Source organism: Plasmodium malariae, assembly GCF_900090045.1.
Source record: "Plasmodium malariae genome assembly, chromosome: 5".
Classification (NCBI taxonomy): domain Eukaryota; phylum Apicomplexa; class Aconoidasida; order Haemosporida; family Plasmodiidae; genus Plasmodium; species Plasmodium malariae.
The window spans coordinates 595,562-617,639 of record NC_041779.1 but is presented as its reverse complement, the minus strand read 5'-3'; the positions used below and the strand labels follow the sequence as shown (position 1 = coordinate 617,639).

Below are 22,078 nucleotides of genomic sequence, written 5' to 3'. Positions count from 1 at the left end.
GGCTTAAACCGCAAATAAAATTGTTCAGGAGTATCCTCCAAAGTTGTTAATGTAAAAAGTATTATGTAATTGTTGCTTCGTTAAATGAGTTATAAATTGGTACGTGCGTCCTATCGTTTCTCGGCTTCGTGCGATGGTGGGGAAATTGCAAAAAAATAAAATTACAACGTGAATGTACACAATATTATGCATATAGTAACATGTACATAACATGTATATATGCGTGTATGTCATATATGTATATATGTTTGTATGTATATTTCTATTATATGTATTTATGTGCTCCTTTACAACGTAGGCGTATTTCTTCCGTACGCAGAAAACTACAAAAATGGTTTACGTAATTTTGCGCGAATACAAGCTGTGGCCGTTATATTGAGAAATAAAAAAAAAAAAAAAGAAAAATAATAAAAAGCAAAGTAATACAAAATAGTAAAAAAAAAACTAAGTACATCAAAACTAAGTACAACAAAACTAAGTACATCAAAACTAAGTACAACAAAACTAAGTACATCAAAACTAAGTGCATCAAAATTAATTACATCAAAACTAAGTACAACAAAACTAAGTACATCAAAACTAAGTAAATCAAAACTAAGTACATCAAAACTAAGTGCATCAAAACTAAGTGCATCAAAACTAAGTAAATCAAAACTAAGTAAATCAAAACAAAGAACAACAAAACAAGGTATATCAAATAATAGCGTCGTCGTTCATATTTTTGAGAAAAAAAATTTTAAAAAAAAAAAAAATTTCTACACAATTTTAAGCCATAAGCAGATATAAGTTGAACAGGAATTTTTTAAATTCTTCGTTCTACAAAACGAATTTTACGTGACAGTATTTCACTTTTTACATAATTTAAACGGCTGCATGATTACATAGAAATATGCATACATATATACATATATACATATATATATATATATATATATATATATACGTATGGTATGCACATTTTCGCGCAAAGGATATTATGTTGAAGTATCTTTCTCCTTCGTGCCATTTTAAATGCACTTTACTGGAGTTTTTTAAATCTTTTGTAAAAAATAATTTAGTTATATATCGCTATATAAGGTTTATCAAGAAAAGTTGTTATAACAATAGCAGAGCAAGGGTCCCTTCACAATGTTTATTCATACTTGGATGACAAATGTGCGATGTGAAGGAGGTGAACTAAATGAACACCCATGCGAACTACCTGAATAGATACGTGCATAAGCAATATACACATGTGCACACGTTAACGCTTTTAATTCAATATATTTTTCAAAATTTCACATTTTTAACATTTCTTATTAAAGATAACATCAATATTTTTATTTGGTAGTATGGTACGAGTAACTGTAACAGAATGCTTCTTGTTCTCTAACGGCTGAATAAAGAATCATTATATTTTTTTTTTTTTTTTTTTTTTTTTTTTTTCACCAAATACCATATATCTTCCTCATTTATTCAATATTAAATTAGTACACATGTATAATGCGAATAATTGTTTTTTCCTTTTTCTTTTATTTCAGCAAAATATTTGATTCATCAAGGGGTCACAAAAGGGTGCATTTTTTTTTTTTTTTTTTCAAATAAGGAGTTTCATATGGTATATAGTTTTCTCTCCTAAGTAAAAAGTATCGGGGGGGGGGAAAAAAAAAATAATGTAAACTAAGTGAGGCGTTAGCACTGAGTTGTAAGCAGTGAGGAGTTAGCAGTGAGGAGTTAGCAGTGAGTTGTAATCACTGAACATAGAGCAGCGAGAAGTGAACAGTGTTGAATAATAATGAATAGTAGTACACTTCTTTCTTTTTAAAAGATAAAAGTGTAAAAAAATGAAAGCTGTTAAAACTTGTACTTTCCAAAGAAGAATAATATTCAAAGGGATGATACATAAATAAAAAAAAAAAAAAATAATAAAATTCATACGCATTTAATCAGTGTTGTCCACTGTTTACTGTCTATTGTATTTATTTTCTTTGTTTAAATATTTTTTCTAAGTAAATTTTTCTGAACATATGAAAAAAGTTAGCAACATAAACATGCGTATTTTTCGTATATCTTGAAATAAAATATATTTATACATCCGTTAGTTTGTTTTTTACCCCATATGCATACGAAGAATGGTAAAAATAATAAAAACATATGGCATGCTGGTTATGTAAAAAGTGAAATAAGTGCGAATATATTTATGTATTCCACGATATTTCGTTTAGTTTGGCATAATTTGCATTAATTTGACATATTTTTCCTTAATTAGGTTTAATTTTGTTTCGTTCATTATTTTCCGTTTTTTTCCTTTTTTTTCCTTTTTTTTCCTTTTTTTTTCCTTTTTTTTTTTTTTTTTTTTTTTTTTTAAAGCGATAGATATATATCACATTAGCGAAAATGTTGTAGCGCGAAGAGGTATTACTTAGAAAAAAAAAAAAAAAATTGTACATTACATATAGTATGTTATGTATCACATGTCATATCATTTTATATCATGTCAAACAGCTTACCATTTGAAGTGGTCGAAATTTTTTCTTTTAATGTACAGTGTTACATACAAAAGGAATGTTTACCTTTTTGCAGCTTTGTTTTTTTTGAATAAACCAACAGCTTCTGTCATAAGTAATACTGTTTTGTTTATTGTTTTATATTTGACGTTTATTGTTTTATATTTGACGTTTTTTGTTTTATATTTGGCGTTTTTTGTTTTATATTTTACGTTTTATTTTTTATATTTTTTGTTTCATGTTTTACCTGTTACCTTTAACGTTTTACCTTTTATATTTTATCCTTTTTGTGTTTTGTTTTTTTTTTTTTTTTTTTTATTAACATTTTTATTTTTTTTACTATTTCTTGATTTATTTCAAAAGTACATATATTAGGAAAATAGTACATACATATGTGTAAAAGGAAGAAGCAAATTTTTTCTCTTTTGGTTATAGTTACATGTACGTGTGCATAAAATGCGTATACTATGTGCACGTGTAGGTTTACGCAAATGTAACTACTTGCTTAAAGAGAGAGAAACAAATATTTCAGGAAGCTCAAATTGTTCGTAAAATAAAATAAAGAGTAACATGAACATTTTGTGCTGCCCCCAAAAAAAATATAACAAAGTATTGCAATATAGCGAAATACGGCAATATAACGAAGTAAAAATAACAAATATAAATAAAATCTGGCTACCCATGTGCACATATATATGTATAATATTACATTGTATTTTTACACGAACCAAGAGCACCTCTACAGACATGTAAGTAGGTGATCTTGCCATTGTATCTATCTATCTATATATATATATTTTTTTTTTTTTTTATATATGACAATATACTTAGTTTTAGCACGCCGTTGAAATGTAACACAAGTGCGCGTGGCGCTCTAAAAAGATGACAATAAATTACGCAGTTTTAAAAGTTATGGATTGTAATTTCGGATACAAGCTAAAGGAAAAGGGAATAGGAAAAGTGATAGGCAACCAGATGATTGGACAAATGAACGGACAGATGGGAGGACAAATGAATGGACAGATGGGAGGACAAATGAATGGACAGATGGGAGGACAAATGAATGGACAGATGGGAGGACAAATGAATGGACAGATGGGAGGACAAATGAGCGGACAGATGGGAGAACAGATGAAGAGCCAGACGAGCGAACGAATAAACGAAGTAAAGAAGGAAGAGAAAAATATTAGTTACACCTTTGATAAACAAGCAAGTAATAAACAAACAGTAGAGGAAAAGAATAACGCATTCATAAGTTTCTTCAATGAAAAGAAGCTTCATCTTGACAACAAAATTTGCAAATCTGTTGGACAGGAGAAAAGCGCAAATGATAAATATAATAACAATGATAATAATAAGAATAAAGAGGGCAAAGAACCAATTAGTGCAATGAATAGTGAAATGATAGTAAAATTAAATGAAATTAATAAAAAGGATGTTAACTACAAGTTAAGGGGTAGTAATATGCTTCTCACAAATAAGAAAAAACATCATTTATATGATGAAAACAATGATAAAGAGTTAAAAAGAAAAAAAATAAACGATATTATAAGCAAATATAAAAAAAATATGATATCATTGCCGGATAAAAATGGCATTGAACACCTAACTACTTTTGTTAATATGAATAGCAGTAAATGTAGTAGCAAAGAATCGGAACGAACTTTCTACTCGAAAAGGAGTGGTAAGTACTTGAGTGCCAAGTATATGAGTAATGAATATGCAAGTGACAAGTGTGCGATTGATGGGGTAAGAACTGCCAATGAGGAGTATATCAGTGATGATAAGATTCGTCTTGCCCCTAATCATCACGACGAGCATGAATATAACGACTTGTTAACATTGACGAAAGGAGATAAAAAAAATGTGAGGGAATACCCTACGAAGTATATGAATAAATACGGAGAAAGTGAAAAGGAAGCACAGCTGATGGAGGATAATAATTTAAAAAAAAGGCAATATCAAAAAATCATTGAACATAATTACATGAATGATGATACATCTAATGACCATTATAAGCGTGCCATTATTTTAAATTTTGAAGAAAGGAAAAAAAATCACGAGTGCAATAGTTATGATAAGATGATCAAGGATAAAAAATGCAAGATTGATTTGAATTTTGAGGACAGGAGTGCAAAGGTAGGTGCAGGGGTCAAGTACCATGAAGTTTGCGCTACGTTGAGTTATGAGGAAAAAAAGAATAAAAAAAAAGGAGGAGAGGGGGAAGAGGAAGTGAAAAAAACAGAAGTGGAAGTGAAAAAAACAGAAATGGAAGTGAAAAAAACAGAAGTGGAAGTGAAAGTGGAAAAAGAAGGGGAAAACGAAGGGGGAAACGAAGGGGAAAACGAAGGGGAAAATGAAGGGGGAAACGAAGGGGAAGAAGTTCAAAAGGGGACATATTCACCTAAGGAGCCAAATAAAAAGAGTCAAAAAAATAATTTCAACGTTAAATTTAATTATAGCAAAGTGCCAGATGAGTTAAATATTTATTCCAGTACTAGTGAAGACAACAAAAATGAGTCTACAGATAAAGTACATCATGTCAGCAAAGGGAATTACACACAGGCAGTTCACCACAGCGATGCTATTCATATTCAAGCATCACCACCACCCACCTATAACCATACCATTTGCATGAATGACCATGAATTGTTATTAAATGGAAAAGGAAAAGAGAACATGAAATTGGAGGAATTGAGACTAATTAATTTTAAGGAATCTAAGGAGTTTAAGGAGACCATGGTGGGGGGAGCAGCTAACATAGTAGTGACTAACATGGGGGAACGGGAAAAAAAAGGGTCAAAGAAGAAGGAGCATACCAATTTGTACCTTAGCAAAACTTCAGAACTTAGAAGCCTGTTTAACGAATCGGTAATGTGTGGTGAGGAAAAAAGAATAAGAGACAAATTTGAGGAAATCAAATTAATAGAAAGGTCGATTGAGTTGAAAGAGGATGCACAGAACGGCATGCACATGATCAGCAGTGGTCAAAAAATAGAGGAAACGAATTCTTTAGATGTGAATGGAATCATGCGAAAGGATAGGAGCATCGATGGTGATATTAGTAGTAGTAATGCCGCATGTATTAATAACTATGGGACTAAGACATATACAAAAGATGCAAACTCGTTTGTAACACATAACGACGATTGCAACAGTGCAAAGAACACTCTCTTTGAAGATAAGAATAAATCAATTGTATATAAAAACAATGAAGTGAATATGTTTAATAAGAAAAATTTAGAGGACACCATAACAGATGTCCAAAAAAAAAGCGAATTATATGTGAAAGACTTTGATGAGAAGATGGGTGCAAGCATACCAAATGGAAACAAAACAATCATTACTTATAGTACGCATGATGATGTTGTAAAATCCTTGCGTGGTCAGGTGAAAAATGACTATATATTGAAGGAGCAGAATGATAAGGGTTCAAAAATGATGGATGCAATTAGTAAGAGAAATAATAACGAGCCATCAGATGAAAGAAACGTAAGGAATATTAAAAACAAAGACACATTACTGTATTGTGATACCGCGGAGCGGCGGCTATCATCGAACGAGGGCAATGAGAAAAAGAAGGAAGACGAAGAACAGCTGCAACATCAGCAGCCAGTACAACTGCCATCACAGCTACAACGAACGACTGAAGAAGAACTGCGATACACAGGTTCCGAGTTGAACGTTAATTGTTATAAAACGAAAAAAGACATTGAAAAGGTAAATTGGAATGATCTGAAAGAGAAATATTTTGAGTTGAGAAGAAGAAGTATTATTTCTTTGAAGGTGAATGGGAAAGGGGAACAAACGCAATCCTATGACTGCAAAAGTGAGCTCAAAAGTGAACAAAAAAATAGCCCTCTAGAATGTTTCAACAATGGCCTCAACAATGGCCTCAACAATGGCCTTAACAATGGCCTCAACAATGGCCTTAACAATGGCCTTAACAATAAAAATGGTTCCCTAAATAATTTTAAAATTGACCCCCCCAGTGAGTGGTACTTAAGCACAAACAGGGGAATCGAAAAGAGAGACAATAAGACAAGTCGTTCATTAAGTGAAGAGAGGAAAGAGAAAGTTATAAGTTCCCATTTTTTTAAAAACAAAACGGTATTACGAGTACATGAAAGGAATAAGGATACAAAACTTTATAAAAATGAAGAGAGGATAGAAGTGGATAAAGAGAAAAAGGAATTAAGGAGTCTGTCTGGCATCTTAAAAGACAGGATTTTCAAAAATTTCAATGAAAAATGTAATTTAACTAGAGATATGGTAAAGAATGTAAGCACAAATACATACATGATATCTAAGTTAAATAAAAATAGTGTACTGCATGGTGGTAAAAATGTTTTACCATTTGGTGTGAACAATAATAATATAGTAGGGAAACAAAAAGATGCTACAGATAGTAGTCGTGTATATAGTAGAAATTATATTGAGAAGAAAGAGGAAAATATAATAGTAAAACAAAATGGTATTTTGCCCAATGCTAATATAAGTCATACTATTGGCAGAAAATTATATGCAGATGTTATCTCATCTGGGGAAGAGAAAAATATAAAAAAAAAAATTTCAGAAAAGTTTCATTCCATTGATGAAAAAGAAAATAAGGAATTGTCTACAGATGAAAGTAATATATTATTGAAAAGGTACAACAAACCGTTGAATGTAGTCATAAATGGAGTTACTAATACGAGCGATAGGACAGATAATCAGGTAAATAAATTATACTACATGAATGGTGAAAAGAAAAGTAATGTACATATCAACAGCACGTTAATCGGCTTACGTGAAAGGAAGAAACGTATCACAAACAAGTTTACGAATGTAGAACATAATACCTATAAGGAGAATTGTTTGTTAAAGGACAACACAAAGGAGTTTCATGAACAAGTGTTATTTGAAGACGCAAGAGGGGGGAAAGTTGATAAGGTAAAAGGGAAGAACGAATCATTTCACTCAATTAATTTCCATCCTAGTAAGAACAAGAACAGTAGCAGTTGTAGTAGAAACAACAATAATAGCAGTAGTAACAATAATAATGGAAGTAGTAACAATAATAATGGAAGTAGTAACAATAATAATGGAAGTAGTAACAATAATAATGGAAGTAGTAACAATAATAATGGAAGTAGTAACAATAATAATGGAAGTAGTAACAATAATAATGGAAGTAGTAACAATAATAATGGAAGTAGTAACAATAATAATGGAAGTAGTAACAATAATAATGGAAGTAGTAACAATAATAATGGAAGTAGTACGAATAATAATAGCAGTAGTAACATTAATAATAGCAGTAGTAAGAATAATAATAGCAGTAGTAACAAAAATAATAGCAGTAGTAACATTCCCGCGGATCCGCTTCTGTCAAGTGTGGACTATGCTGCGCAGGTTAGAAAAAAATACGAAGACATAATTAAACGCGTTAGAACTAATGTTATTAATGATGATGGTAGTAATTACAATGGCAATGTACACACAGAAGGGAAGTACGAACTGTCGAATGATAAAATAGAGGAAAGATTAAAGATGATAAAAAGACATTTTAACGGAGAAAAGATAGAAATTGACGAGGAAAACAAATTAAAAAATGAAATAAACATGAAAAGAAAATTATATGAATTAAAAATTAGAAAAGAGTTTGAAGAAAAATTAAGAATACGTAGAGAATTCAACGAAAAAAAAATAATGGCTCAAGGGGAAAAAATTGTTATTCAGAATAGTACCAATGAGGTTGAAGAGAATGGAAGAAGAGATGATCAACAGAATGCACAGGTAGATGGAGGGGGAAAAAAAGAGGAAAAGATGAACAGTAGTGATATGTATGAATATACTAAACAAGGTAATGAAAAAAATGAAAATTTTTGCAATAGTAAGAAAAAAGAAAAGAATAATAAGAAGAAGAGGAGGATGAGAAGGAAATTATATGATGAATTTTCAAGCGATGGGAGCTATTACAAATATATGTACCGTAATTTGTACGATGAAACATGGAATAATAAAACGAAGAATCACTATTATGATATAAGTGACAATTTGTACTTACAAGAATGTTCTGATCATTTTTTTCATAACACTAACACGCGTTCGTCAGTTGACCATTCTCTTTCAAATAGTTTTGATGAAAACTTACTATCATTAAGCAGAATAAAGTTTGATGATTTTAATTATAATTATTTAAATGGTATTAAAAGGTCAACCATGAAAAAGGAAGTTATGTCCACTTATTCTTATCATAAGGAACAGGACGAGGAGAATTTAAAAAAGTTGAACATCACGAAACCTAAAGTGATACTCACCGATAGTGATGGAAGTTGGAAAAAAAAAGATATAAATGAGTCAGGTAAACAAATAAGGGCATCGCAAAAGAAAACGCGCAATAATTGCAATTTCCCCAACGACTGCTGTTACCATAATGGATATTATAATCCAAATGGAAATGATTACCCGTATAACACGGACACACATAAAAAGTGTAGGGGCTCATCCATAAATAGAACAACAAAGAAAAAAAAATATTCGGATGATATGAAAAGCGTGCACCCAGTTAATCACTATAAGAATAACAACAATGATGATATTCTGAATAAACTGTGCTCCATAAAGTATGAAAATAGGTTAAGGAATGGTCCATTGTACAAGAGAGGTGAGGCCGAAAGGGATGAAGCGAAAGAAGAGGTTGCAGTGTACAATGAGGATGAAATGTACAATGAGGATAAAGTGTACAATGAGGATGAAGTGTACAATGAGGATGAAGTGTACAATGAGGATGAAGTGTACAATGAGGATGAAGTGTACAATGAGGATGAAGTGTACAATGAGGATGAAGTGTACAATGAGGATGAAGTATGTGTTGTGGGTGAAGATAACGAAGGAGAACACACGAACCACCCGGAAAATAAAAAATTAAAAAAAGAAAAAAAAGAAAAAAAAAGTAACAATAGCATTAACTCTAACGAGTGCTATAATGGAGTAAAAGAGAGTAAAGGCTCATCAGGCGGACCTGCAAAGAATGAGTCCATTTTACTGACGAGTGGAACTGAAGACAAAAAAAAAAAAGACAAAGATAAAGAGAATGAAAAAGAGAAAACGAAGCCGAAACCTAAATGGGACGATAAAGAGAGAGATAGAGAGAGGACAACAAACGAAAGCGTGAACGAAAACAGGAGCAAGGTGCCCCCAAGCCAAACAGAAACAGAACAAGCTTACATGATTAATAAGAATTCAAACATAAATAAAGTGAGCATCAAAGAAGATAACAACTTGAAATCTTCCTTATCATCGTCTGACAAGGGGATACCAAAAATTAATATTTTAAAAAACAAAGAAAACTACATTCCGTTGGATGTTGCTTTAAACTTCGTCATAGACAATGAAAAATTGAAAAAATCGAATGTACAAAAAGAAAACAAAGGAAACAAAAAAAAAAAGTAAGCATAAAATAGATGTTCACTTATATTGCTCATGTCTAACTTCTTGCCTTTTTTTAATTCTATAATTTTTTTTTTTTTCTAGAGAGTGATTTTCCAGTCGTACATATTTGCGTACTTCGAATGTTATTTTATATTTTCTTAATATTTTTTCATTTTTTTTTTTTTTTTTTGTACCTTTTTATTTTTTTCCCTTTTTGCAGAACTTTTGTGCAATGGCTCATGGACGAGAGAAAAAAGAGACTAAAAAATAATTTACCTATTGATATTTAAAATTAAATTGTCAAGTTTAAATATCTTGTTGTTCCTACCTTTTGTGTATTTTTAATAATTTGTCTAGCACAAGATGCTTATGCGTTTGAACGCAAATTTGTGAATGTCTTAATGTACATATATGTATATGTATATGTATCGATATACGCCTTTATTTTGTGATATTTTACTCAACATCTTTTCACTTTATTTTTTTAGTTACTCATATTAACTTCTTAATTGTTTTGAAAATAAAACAAAAATACAGGACTTCCTCTTTATTTCTTCTTTATTTCTTCTTTATTTTATTATTTTTTTTTTTTTTTTTTGTTTTTGAATGGTACATTTTTACCATTCAGCGGAAGAGCCGTCGAAACATATTTGTAAAAAGTTAAATATATGTGTAAGGAAAATTTTTATTCAGAATAATGAGAGGTGGGAGAGTGGGGCGAATACTACACATATACATCATGTATGCGTATATTTTATATTTGAAAATGTGGGAAGAAAAAATAATATGAAAAAATGGATATACAATGGTATGTCTTAGCACATATGTTAAGATGCACGTGCATGTTACCTTTCTATATATACCGAAAGAAAAAAAAAAAAAAATAAAAATAAAAAAAAAAAATAAAGAAAAATAATTCGAAATGTAGGTGATTTAAAAATGTTAACATGTGATATAACAAAGGCAGGGTATTTTAGGTGAACTTCCATTTACTTAACATAAACTCCATTTTTTTTTCTTCAAATGTTATTTTTTAGCTTTAATGTCTGAAGAAGCACAATTGCAAATTTTGTTCTTTTTGTAAAGGAATGCGAAGGAAACCTCAAAATATATGTTTTAAAATGTTCAAAAAAAAAAAAAAAAAGAAATATATAAAATATACATAATACAATGAGAAATAAAAAAAATAAAATAAAGTATAATATGATATATTAAAGTATAGTGTAGTATATTATAGTATAGTATAGTTTATTATAGTATAATAAAATAAAGCAAATAAAAAAAAAAAAAAAGGAAAGGGGATAGAGCAACCTCTCACGAACTGGCGTTTGTTACTACATTTTCTCAATTCGCAAAAATAAAAAAAAATAATACTTAATACATAATACATAACATTTAAGACAGTTAACATTATAAGAAATAAATACAAAAAAAAAAATAAATAAATTTCATTTCCTATTCCATGTGAAATGAGACACATATATATATATATATATATAAGCTCATTATATAAAGTTTACAAAGGCGTCAAAAAATAATGATTTCAGTAACTTTAACAAACAACAGTGTGCGCGATAAGTTGTCTGACCTAGGTCTGTCTGTTTTTATAGGTATGTATAACACATACGTTCGCGCATATATGCGTGATCACATTTATTATTCCTCTGAACATGCATTTTTCTCTATATTTACGTGGTAGGAAACTTGAAAAGAGCGAAAAAATTGTTAAAAAAAAATGACATAAATAGCAAATTTATGGTAAGAAAAATAAAGTAAAACAAATAAAACAAAGTAAAACAAATAAAACAAAGTAAAACAGAATAAAACAAAGTAAAATGAAGTGAACTTGATTTTTATGTACTCGTAAAAAATTGAACAAATGTCATTGTTTCATTTTTTAAAAGTATTCTCACATAAGTCAAAATTTCGTTACACATTCACGTGTTACAGATATATATGCACACATATTTATTCATGTAAACTCACACGTATATGTACAATTACTCATCAGAACGACAACAGCCTGCTTCACATATGCTCCCACAATGAAGACGCCAACATGTTTTATTTTCTCTTAAGCAAAGGATGTGACCATAAACATATTAATGTAAAAAGAAATATAAAAACAATCTAGGAATATGCAAATGAAAAAAAAAAAAAAAAAATCTTTTAAAAGATTAATTATTAAAAGACAAATAAGATCGACGACAAGAAAAAATTATCTAAAATATGCTCTCCATTTACATTTCTCATCAAATAGCTTTCCTTTTATTTTTCTATTTCCTTACTTGTTCAGGCAAACGGAGATACTTGCTTGCATATTATTGCATTGAACAATAACATTTACTGCCTGGATATTCTTTGTCGAAGTTATATTAAAGATATCATTAATATAAGAAATAAGGTTAAAAGTGAAAAAATATAACACAAAAATTTATTTTAAAAAAAGGAACTAATATAAATGCACGTTCACATAGTTTGTGTGTTTTAAATATTGATGTACTTTTGTGTGTAAAATAAAAACAGGAGGGAGACACAGCTTTACATATTTCCATAAAAAACGGATTTTTCGAATTCTTCTCCTTACTAATAAAAAACGGAGCGGATGCCCAAATAAAAGACAATGTAAGTGTGAATATGTGTGTACGAGTGATTATGTGTGTGCGAGTGATTATGTGTGTGCGAGTGAGTATGCGTGTGCGAGTGAGTATGTGTGTACGAGTGAGTATGTGTGTACGAGTGAGTGTGCGTGTGTGTGTGTTTATGTATGTATGTATGCATGGGCGTGAAAAAAAGGTCACATGAACTACTTTTCGTCCAACTTTTTTTAGTTTATTATACTCATATATTAACCTTTGCCAATTATGATATTTCATAACTTTATTTTATTTTTGTATATTATTATTCTCCTCCATGCACCCCTGGCCGCAATAATTTCGTCCTCTCAGTTTGACATGAGCTCATACGAATTATTAGATCTTTATCGGAAGAAAGAAAAATTTTACGAATGCAATTCGAACAAATATACCAACATGTTTAACTTGTTAATAAATATGCAATATAAGCATTAAAAAAAGTATAAGCTTTTCTTTTTTTTTTTTTTTTCTTTAATTTTTTTATTTTTTATTTATTTTTTTATTTTTTATTTATTTTTTTATTCTTCATTTTTTTATTTTTTGTTGGCGTGTTATTTGTTCTTGCTCAAATGGAATATGCAGACTTGTTGAATATTTTTCCAAAAGACCCTTAATGGGCATTACGCTCTCATCAAATGAAAGAATAAAAATATTTGTGTAAAAAATAGTTAGAGCATACATAGAAATATAAGTAGCTATATATAGCTGTCAGTAGCAAGTATTCCAAAACTTTTAACATTCATATTCTTTGCCCATGCACTACAGCTCTGTTACACGTTAATATTTTATTTTATTTTTTTTTTTTTTTATTTATTATAGTTTCTTCCTCCTTTTTTTTATATTTTCTCATCTCCTTTTTTTCAATCTGTTCAATATCTTCGATTTTTTTTTTTTTTTTTTTTTTTTTTGTAACTCTATACGGAACATATATACATAACATTATATCCCTTTTTTTTTTTTAAATAATTTTGAACATTTTCTTATAAAATTTAATTAGAACAGATGAATCTTCCATGAAAATCTTTTGCGACCTGCTAATTATTGACCTTTTTTTTTTCACCTCCTTTTTTACCTTTTTTTTCTCTTTTTTTTTTTTTTTTTTTTATTGTGGTTAACATTTTGTATAATGTTAATTAATTTTTTTCTTTTCTTCTTTGCTCATGTATTCTTTTATTTCGTAAATTATAGTGACTATAATTATGTTAACTGCTTTTACATGCCTAATACTTTCTCTACGAAGTTTTTTTATTTGAAAGAATCGAATGAAACAACAAACTACTCGGAGGGGCGTGAAAGATACTTGCAGGTAGTCCACAAATAAATCGTAAAATAAAACAAAAAAAAAAAAAAAAAATTAAGACAGCATTGCTAAAAGTAGTATTTTAAGTGATAATTAAATCCTCTGTATAATGAATAAAAAAAGAAAAATAACGATTATATATTCTTTTAATAATTTTACAAGGAAAAAAAAATGAAGCAGTTAAAGCTTAAAGCCGAAAACAAGTCCGTCAAACAGTTGAGAATAACTCCACGGTAAATGGGAATGAAAAAATAAAGCGGAAAAAAAAAAAAAAAAAAAACACAAAAAAAAAAAAAGACAGCAAACACAGTTGCACGTATGTGTTTATGTGCACATTATGCATGTCCCTTAGTGCGTGTGTTTATGCATGTGCATATATATTCCTTTTCAGAATTGCTGCTAATGATCTGTTAATAAAGATTAATTCCGCGAAGCAGTTTTTATTGAGAAGACACAGAGTACATTTCGTCCTTAATTAACTTATAAGTCTGTGTATATTACATGATCGAACAAATATGCACATATACATATATATATATATATATATATATATATATATATGTATGTATGTACTCATATTGCATGTGACACTGCTTTACCTTATTTTCAGGTTAAGTTTGTTTTGACCCTGAGGGGACGAGAATACTCAAACATTGAAAATGTAAAGAGGATATTTTCAAAAATACATGAAGAATTGAAAACTTATGGAAATTCTGACTCGATGCGACAGAACGGAAATATTGTGTCGCAATTATTTAATCTGAAGGCAAAAAGGAAAAACGAAATTTGAAAATATATATATGTATGTATAAGTATATGTATATATGTACATGAATAAATTAAATAATGGGTGACATCTGCTAAAAAAAATATATATAAGCATTTTAGACCTTGAGGGGTATGGTTTTCCTTTCATATTGTAAAAAGGGTCTCAAATGCTTATAAATTTGACTATACATGGAGTAATAGTTTCCCTTTTTTCAATCACTGCCTTTTCCTACTTTTTCCTATTTTTTTTTTTTTTTTTTTTTTTTTTTGTCGTAATAACTTTTTTTTTGTAGAACAAACATTTATAAGATCCTTTTTTATTTAAAAAGCAAATTTAATTAAAGAGGAGCTAATTTTTTGTTTGGCATTTTTCTAATTTGAAATTCTGTAAAGAAATTAATTTTTTTTTAAAAACATCTTTGTCATTTTAATAATATGTTAACAATAATCAAAATATTTTTCTCATTCTTTTTATGTGTTATATTACGTAATTTTTTTTTTTTTTTTTATTTAAATTTTATTTTCCTATTTTTCGTTGTCATATAATTAATCCGATTATGCAGATAATCATATTACGTATACAGGGAAAAAAAGGAGAAGAGGGTGTGAGGTACAAAAATCATAGCACAGTTTGTGGAGAGGAATATTAAGTCCAAGCAAACATACATATATATATATATATATATATATTCATATGTATGCATTTATATATGCATATGTATGTATTTATATAAGCGTGCTTATGTACATGCACACACACGAGCGAGCACTATCATTTACGCTCTGTGCACGCATTCACGGGCTTTTAATGTGCATAGACAATCAGTCGGAACTATATATGGCACAAGATAATTGTAAAAGAAGCTTCTTTTTTTTAACTTCAAAAAGGAAGTCTACTTAAGTATATGCATATGTATAGTAGTGAGATAATTTTTTGTAATAAAAAAAAAAAAAAAAAAAATCAACCATATTATTTACGACTTTTTATTATTTAAAAATCTGACGAATCATTCTTTATCCTACCACAACACTTTTTAAATTTTTTGTTAGATCCGCATGTGCATAATTTATTATTATATTTCGATGATCCTTTAATATACATTTTGTTTTTGTCGATATCATTATACCTTAAAATATTCTCATCGCTATCATCATTTTTATATTTCACATTTCGTAATTCTGTTTCTATTTGATTCATTCTTAAGTCACCAACTAAATATCGTTTCCCCTTATTAAATATTGAATAGGCGCTTATACTACTACCTCTACTGTCTTTATTACTTTCTAAATTTAAAAATATGATGGCTATTAAAACAACTATTACATATACAACACCGAATATGCTATGGAAAAAGTAACATGAACATAACAGAACAGCTGTTGCGATTTTCGGGTTTAAGTATTGCGTACCATTCTTCTTTTTTGAATTCTTCTTTTTTTTCGGCATATCTGCGTGTACCGATGTGTTACGAGTTTTGTTTGTGTGTAATCCTTTCACATAAAAAAAAAAAAAATAAATAAAATATAAATTACTATGTTTTGAATTCCACCCTTTCAATGTAACGTTGCTGAATTCTCCGATTTTAAATATTCCTCCTGCATTTCTTTTAAAGGATGTTTCAGTCGTAGTTTTCGTTTTTGCTTTATATTTTCTTTTTTTATGCTTTTTTTACTTTTTTTTTTTTTTTTTTTTGACCATGTAGCCAAAGAAGTAATCTGAGGGCATAAAAAAAGAGACAGTATATATAATCTAAATACAAGTGTAAAAAAATAAAATGAAACTAGAAAAATTTCCTTTTTGAATACTGTGCTATTGCATAATGAGTTTTTTCTATATTTGTAATTAACAAAAAAAAAAAAAAAAAAAAAAAGGGTTATGTGTATGTGCTTAATGTAAGCATATATTTGATATACGTACGTATGTACGATTTAACATTTTTGAATATATGCGAACTATTGGTAAATTTTTTTTTTTTTTTTTTTTTTTTTCATTTTCCTTTTTAAAATAAGTTGTGAGTACCAATGCATTAACCTGTTATTTATGCAATGAACATTTTATATTAATTATTGTTCACATTTTATCTTATAAATAGCACAATTTAAAATTTGCTCGTAATTTTTATTTCTAAAGATTCAAATTCATTTATAGTTTGTAAAAAAAGGGGTATAATCAGAAAATGAAAAATAACGTACAGGAAGAGGAAAAGAAGAAAACAGGTAATGTATGTAATGTCGTATTTATGAGTTCACGAAAATTGACATATTGTTAAGGAGCAAAAGATGATTAGCAAATACGTTTTTTGAGGGAAAATATATACGTTTATTTTATGCGTTAATTTATGCGTTAATTTATGCCCGTATTTGTGCGTTCATTTGTGCGTTCCTTTGTGTGTTCATTTGTGCGTTCATTTGTGCGTTCATTTGTGCTATCATTTTTGCTATCATTTTTGCTATCATTTTTGCGCATGTTTCTTCCTTTATTTCCATGTTTTTCATGTCCACTTTTTCGTTCGCCCCTTCAGGTTTTTGCAAAAAATGCTGCAGCAAAATGTACAGAGGACTTAAAGGTCCAAGCGTAGCGCACAGTGTCCTATTCGGAGTATTTGGAGGTACAAAACTTGAATATATGGAAAAATTCCAAAATGTTCAATTTATAAATATTTGCTTGTTTTATTTTGTACATAATACACTAATATATCTTAATTTTGTACGAATGATTTATTTTTTTTTTTTTATACACAATTGCTTAACGAAATAATGTACCTTTTGTGAACATGTACTGTTCATTTTTTTTTTTTTTTTTTTTATGCATGCGTCAGGCTTGTTTTATTATGGATGTTATTACTTTTATAGATATTTAAAAATCACCTACTTCGACACATTACATGTGTCAAATGAAAGTAGAAGAAGATTTATGGAGAAGCAAATGTTATTTTACAATGATGAGGGTTATAATTTGTCTATGAAATATATTGGTAAAAGAATAAGACAAAAAAACAAAAACAAAAAAAGAAAAAGAAAGAGAGAGAGAGAGATACACGTAATATTAAGAGAATTACAACCTAAGTTTTTACACAGCTAATACTATTTCAATAAAATGGTGTTTAATTCGATTTTCCCATTTTAGGAAACTTATGCAAATACTATGATCCAGTTGCATTAAGGCTACCTTTTCAACCTCTGTACTAAATAAAATAAAATAACAAAGTCCTTTTTATACATATTCGTACATATATCCTTATTATTTTGCATATTTAAGTAATATTTCGAATTCAAAATATTAACATGTTTCATCCATGAGTGTACGTATTTATACATGTTTATGCACTTTTTTATTTTGAAGGGATGATAAATATAGGCTCTAACCCCTATTAAGAAGTTGGAATAATGTTTAACCATGATCATTTGAATAATCGCATATCCCCTTTTTCATTATACACTGTTTTATTTATTTATTTATTTATTTTTTTTTTTATTTTTTTTTTATTTTTTTTTTTTTTGGTATGAAGAAATCAAGAATACATTACGCATATGTTCAAAATAAAGTATAATAAAATAAATAAAGGATGTAGTGTATAACACTATACTTTTATATACCCATGCATATAAGCATAAATGAATAACACACTTCTGCAAAATGGAACAAAATAGTATAATTCATACAACTTTTTAATAATACAACCTTTTTTTTATTAGCATATTCATATTTCACTTTGCCATTTTTATCTTATATTTTGCTTCTTTTTTTTTTTTTTATTTTTTCGGAAAAATGAATTAACTCTCTTTTATTCGTCTTTCCCTGCTTTTTAAAAATTTATTCTGCTTTTTAATTTAGTAGTATTGTTTTTAGCTGTAAAAGCTACTATAAATGGAAAATGCGCTTCATACGGTTGATGTGGCCACAAAAAAAAAAAAATAAACATAATACAAGAACAAAAAAAAATGAACAAAATAGATAAATAAATATATATATATATATTATAAATATGCTAATTTATTAATCATATTTTTTTCCGCTCTTGCTCCTTGACCTAATCTTTCGAGGAACATAAAAATTAAAATACACTACGAACATATCCGAAAATAAAAATGGTAAAAAAATAAAAAAAAGATTTTTTTTTTTTTTAATTTTTTGCAATTTTGCTTTTTAAAGTTTCTCTATTTTATACCATTTATGTTATACTGTACATTTAGAAAATTAAGATAAATAATTTTAAATGATATATATTTTTATTGTTTTGAAATTTAAAATTAAAAAAAAAAAAAAAAAACTTCGAAAATATTCACTATTATGCCTACATTTGAAATTACTGAAATGTAAGAAATACGTGAATACATTATGAACATTATAATGTATACAACTGCATATACATTGTATTGCAGTAAACTTTATGTAATATGCTATAATAAATGTATACACAAGTAACTCTGTACGTTACATATTACATATAAATATATATATATATATATGGACGTATGATTTGCCAGTTAATAACATTAGAATATTGCGAAAAAAGATGAAAAATAATATAGAAAAGGGCAAAATAAAGAAATTAAAAAAAAAAATTAAGTGTTCAGATAAAGAAGAGAAAGAAGGAGTATCCTCGAGAGCGAGTAAAAGGACGATATATTCAAAAAAAAAGAAATTACGTGTTAAGGAAAAAAAAGAAAGGAAAAAAAACACAGGTGAAAATGTTATCGTTCATTCGGATAAGGAATTGAACGATGAACCAGATGCTTTAAAGGATTATAATAATAATAGTATTAGTAACAGTGGTAATAACAGTAACAGTAATAATAGTAATAATAGTGATAGCAATAATAATAATTCTGAAGGTTGTCTTGTATATAATGACTCCATGGATGGAGAAGAATTAGGCGATAAAAAAAAAGGAAGGGAAAAGGGAAAAGAACATAATGAAAAAAATAAATCAAAGAGTGGCATTAAGAATGATTTTATTAAAACTAACGAGGAGGAAGAGGTAACATTAAGTAGTGATGAGAATAGTTCGAGTAGTGATGAAGATCATGATGGGTTACTATTAACATCGAAATTTAAGAAAAAATTTAGTGACCTTTTGCTTAAATTGAAAAATAAAGATACAAATTTGTTGGACAAAAAAGAGGAATTTTTTTTTCATGATAGCGATTTTGATACCGACGTATCGAATGACGATGTAACAAAACAGAGTGAAGAAGAAAATGATATAAATGAAAAAAAAAAAAAAAAAAAATGTGAACAATGTACTTATAAATTTCAAAAATTGTGGGCAAAATGGGCAAAATGGGCAAAATGAGCAAAATGAGCAAAATGAACAAAATGAGCAAAATGAACAAAATGAGCAAAATGAACAAAATGGGTGCAGAGATCAAAATGAGCAATATGGACAAAATGATAAAAAGAATAAAGAAGCGAAATATTTCCTGAACTATTCAGATTATTTTAAAAACATATTGTTAAAAGAAGGATCGCAGGCTTTTGATAAGGAAGAGGAAGAGTTACTAAGTAAAGAAAAGGAAATATGTTCAGGAAAAAATAAAAAGAGTTATTTGGAGGAGCAGGAAGAATTAAAAAAAAAAATACATGAAGCTTGCAAAATTGCAGAGGAGCAAAATGACAATGCTGAGAGTGATAATTTTTTTACAGTTAAAGAAAAAAATGAAAAGGAAATAATGGAAGAGAAAATGTATTATGAAAATTTTCTAAAAACGTCAAAAGTACCTATGAAAGAAGAAGACAATTTATTAAAAGAATATTGGAAAGATAATTTAAATAAAGATGAAGAATTTTTACGAGATTATATTTTAAAAGAAATGTGGAGAGAGGATAAAATCCATAATCCTTATGAAGAAATAGATGAAATTGATGAAGAAGAATTAGAAAAAGCTGAACGTTTTGAAAAAACGTACAATTTTCGTTATGAAGAACAAAATGGGAATGTTATAAATTCAATTCCACGTAAAATAGGCAATAGTGTAAGACAAGACTTAAAAAAGAAAAAAAAGAAGGAAAAAAGAAGGGAAAAAAGAAAAAAACAGAGAGAGAGAAAAAAAAAAATTTTAGATGAATTAAAAAAAGAAAAAAATAATATTAATACTGATAAAAAGAATACTACTAATAATACGACAAAAACCAATACACCGGTGAATGTTTACACTGATGATAATAACAAAAGTGGGGGATTTATGAATAATGATACCAGGAAAGCTGACAAAGGACACAATTGGACAGTACATAGTACTCATTGCAAAGGGAGTATGAAATCAGAAAAAGATGTAGACAAATATAATAATTCAAATTATGTAGATGATAGTGGTTATATTGACGATAATAACCATAATGATGTTAACGATTTATGGTTTTTGTGTGATGAATGTGAACACCCTATTAATCCTCTAAGTTACGTTTATGAATGTACAACTTGTGAAAATTTTGCATTATGTAAAAAATGCTTCAAAAAAACAATTCATGAGCATAAATTAAATAAACTATTAGTACCTAGAAATTGTGTACCTCCAGAAAATTATGGAAATAGCAATATTGTGAAGAATGAAAATTCCCAATTTAACAATAACAATGAACATGTTCATAATAATAATAATAATTTGTACAATAGCTATGACCAAATGGAATATTTAGAAAATGATTCAAGCGGTTACGAGGATTTAATTGATGATATGCCTATTAGATTTAAATATATTAAAGTAAAACCAAAATCGTTCAAACTTACTACTGATTTTATTTTGAAAACAGACGATGCAACATTAAATAAAATGGCTCCAATAAAGTATATTTCTCCATATCTGTAGGGGTTGGTGGGTATTTGAGACCAAGTGATGATACCGGAAAAAAACAAAGCACAATGAAACAAAACAAGACAGTACAACAAAAACGACTTAATGGTTGGGAATCCGGATTATATTTAAAATATACTACAGAATGAAGAAAATTGTGGAATGGAATTAATGAGAACAGGAAGGTCTAATCAGACCAATACAAACTATACCTGTATATGTACAGGTGTTGTATACAAACATAAATGTATGTACAGGTACATTAATGCGCATACAAAATTTCAAAATAAAAATTTGAAAAGTTAATAATATAAAAAAATCGGGAAATTTTAAATCATGAATTAAACAGGAGAACACAAATGTAAATTTTTTGAATTAAAAAGGTGTATATTAAGTGAAATGTGCGTTATTAATGTGTATGAAGTATGCTCACATATGTACGCGTACAAGTATGTATGTATGTATGTATGTATGTATGTATGTATGTATGTATGTATGTATGTATGTATGTATGTATGTATGTATGTATGTATGTATGTATGTATGTATGTATGTATGTATGTATGTATGTATGTATGTATGTATGTATGTATGTATGTATGTATGTATGTATGTATGTATGTATGTATGTATGTATGTATGTATGTATGTATGTATGTATGTATGTATGTATGTAT

The 22,078-nt window shown here is 28.3% G+C and overlaps 6 protein-coding genes across 6 annotated transcripts; 5 read left to right on the top strand and 1 right to left on the bottom strand.

The window, feature by feature from the left end:
- Positions 1-3,368: 3,368 nt before the first annotated feature.
- PmUG01_05021000 (conserved Plasmodium protein, unknown function) lies at positions 3,369-10,192 on the top strand (the record flags this gene model as incomplete). The annotated part of the gene is made up of 2 exons (XM_029003407.1): positions 3,369-9,919; positions 10,123-10,192. The coding sequence occupies 2 exons, from the start codon at positions 3,369-3,371 to the stop codon at positions 10,190-10,192; spliced, it is 6,621 nt and encodes a 2,206-aa protein (XP_028860356.1).
- Positions 10,193-11,439: 1,247 nt separating this feature from the next.
- On the top strand, positions 11,440-12,973 carry PmUG01_05020900 (conserved protein, unknown function; the record flags this gene model as incomplete). The annotated part of the gene is made up of 6 exons (XM_029003406.1): positions 11,440-11,512; positions 11,602-11,660; positions 11,914-12,009; positions 12,199-12,306; positions 12,429-12,527; positions 12,851-12,973. The coding sequence occupies 6 exons, from the start codon at positions 11,440-11,442 to the stop codon at positions 12,971-12,973; spliced, it is 558 nt and encodes a 185-aa protein (XP_028860355.1).
- Positions 12,974-13,664: 691 nt separating this feature from the next.
- On the top strand, positions 13,665-14,628 carry IF3a (translation initiation factor IF-3, putative; the record flags this gene model as incomplete). Its single annotated transcript, XM_029003405.1, has 4 exons — positions 13,665-13,844; positions 14,001-14,071; positions 14,230-14,296; positions 14,449-14,628. The coding sequence occupies 4 exons, from the start codon at positions 13,665-13,667 to the stop codon at positions 14,626-14,628; spliced, it is 498 nt and encodes a 165-aa protein (XP_028860354.1).
- A 969-nt stretch (positions 14,629-15,597) lies between these two features.
- PmUG01_05020700 (conserved protein, unknown function) lies at positions 15,598-16,053 on the bottom strand (the record flags this gene model as incomplete). Its single annotated transcript, XM_029003404.1, has 1 exon — positions 15,598-16,053. One exon carries the CDS (start codon positions 16,051-16,053, stop codon positions 15,598-15,600), a length of 456 nt encoding a protein of 151 aa, XP_028860353.1.
- Positions 16,054-16,783: 730 nt separating this feature from the next.
- PmUG01_05020600 (conserved Plasmodium protein, unknown function) lies at positions 16,784-17,971 on the top strand (the record flags this gene model as incomplete). Its single annotated transcript, XM_029003403.1, has 5 exons — positions 16,784-16,823; positions 17,129-17,215; positions 17,426-17,581; positions 17,734-17,788; positions 17,950-17,971. The coding sequence occupies 5 exons, from the start codon at positions 16,784-16,786 to the stop codon at positions 17,969-17,971; spliced, it is 360 nt and encodes a 119-aa protein (XP_028860352.1).
- A 1,152-nt stretch (positions 17,972-19,123) lies between these two features.
- Positions 19,124-21,416, top strand: KRI1 (the record flags this gene model as incomplete). The annotated part of the gene is given in 2 exon segments (XM_029003402.1): positions 19,124-19,828; positions 19,842-21,416. The coding sequence occupies 2 exon segments, from the start codon at positions 19,124-19,126 to the stop codon at positions 21,414-21,416; spliced, it is 2,280 nt and encodes a 759-aa protein (XP_028860351.1).
- Between the last annotated feature and the right edge of the window lie 662 nt (positions 21,417-22,078).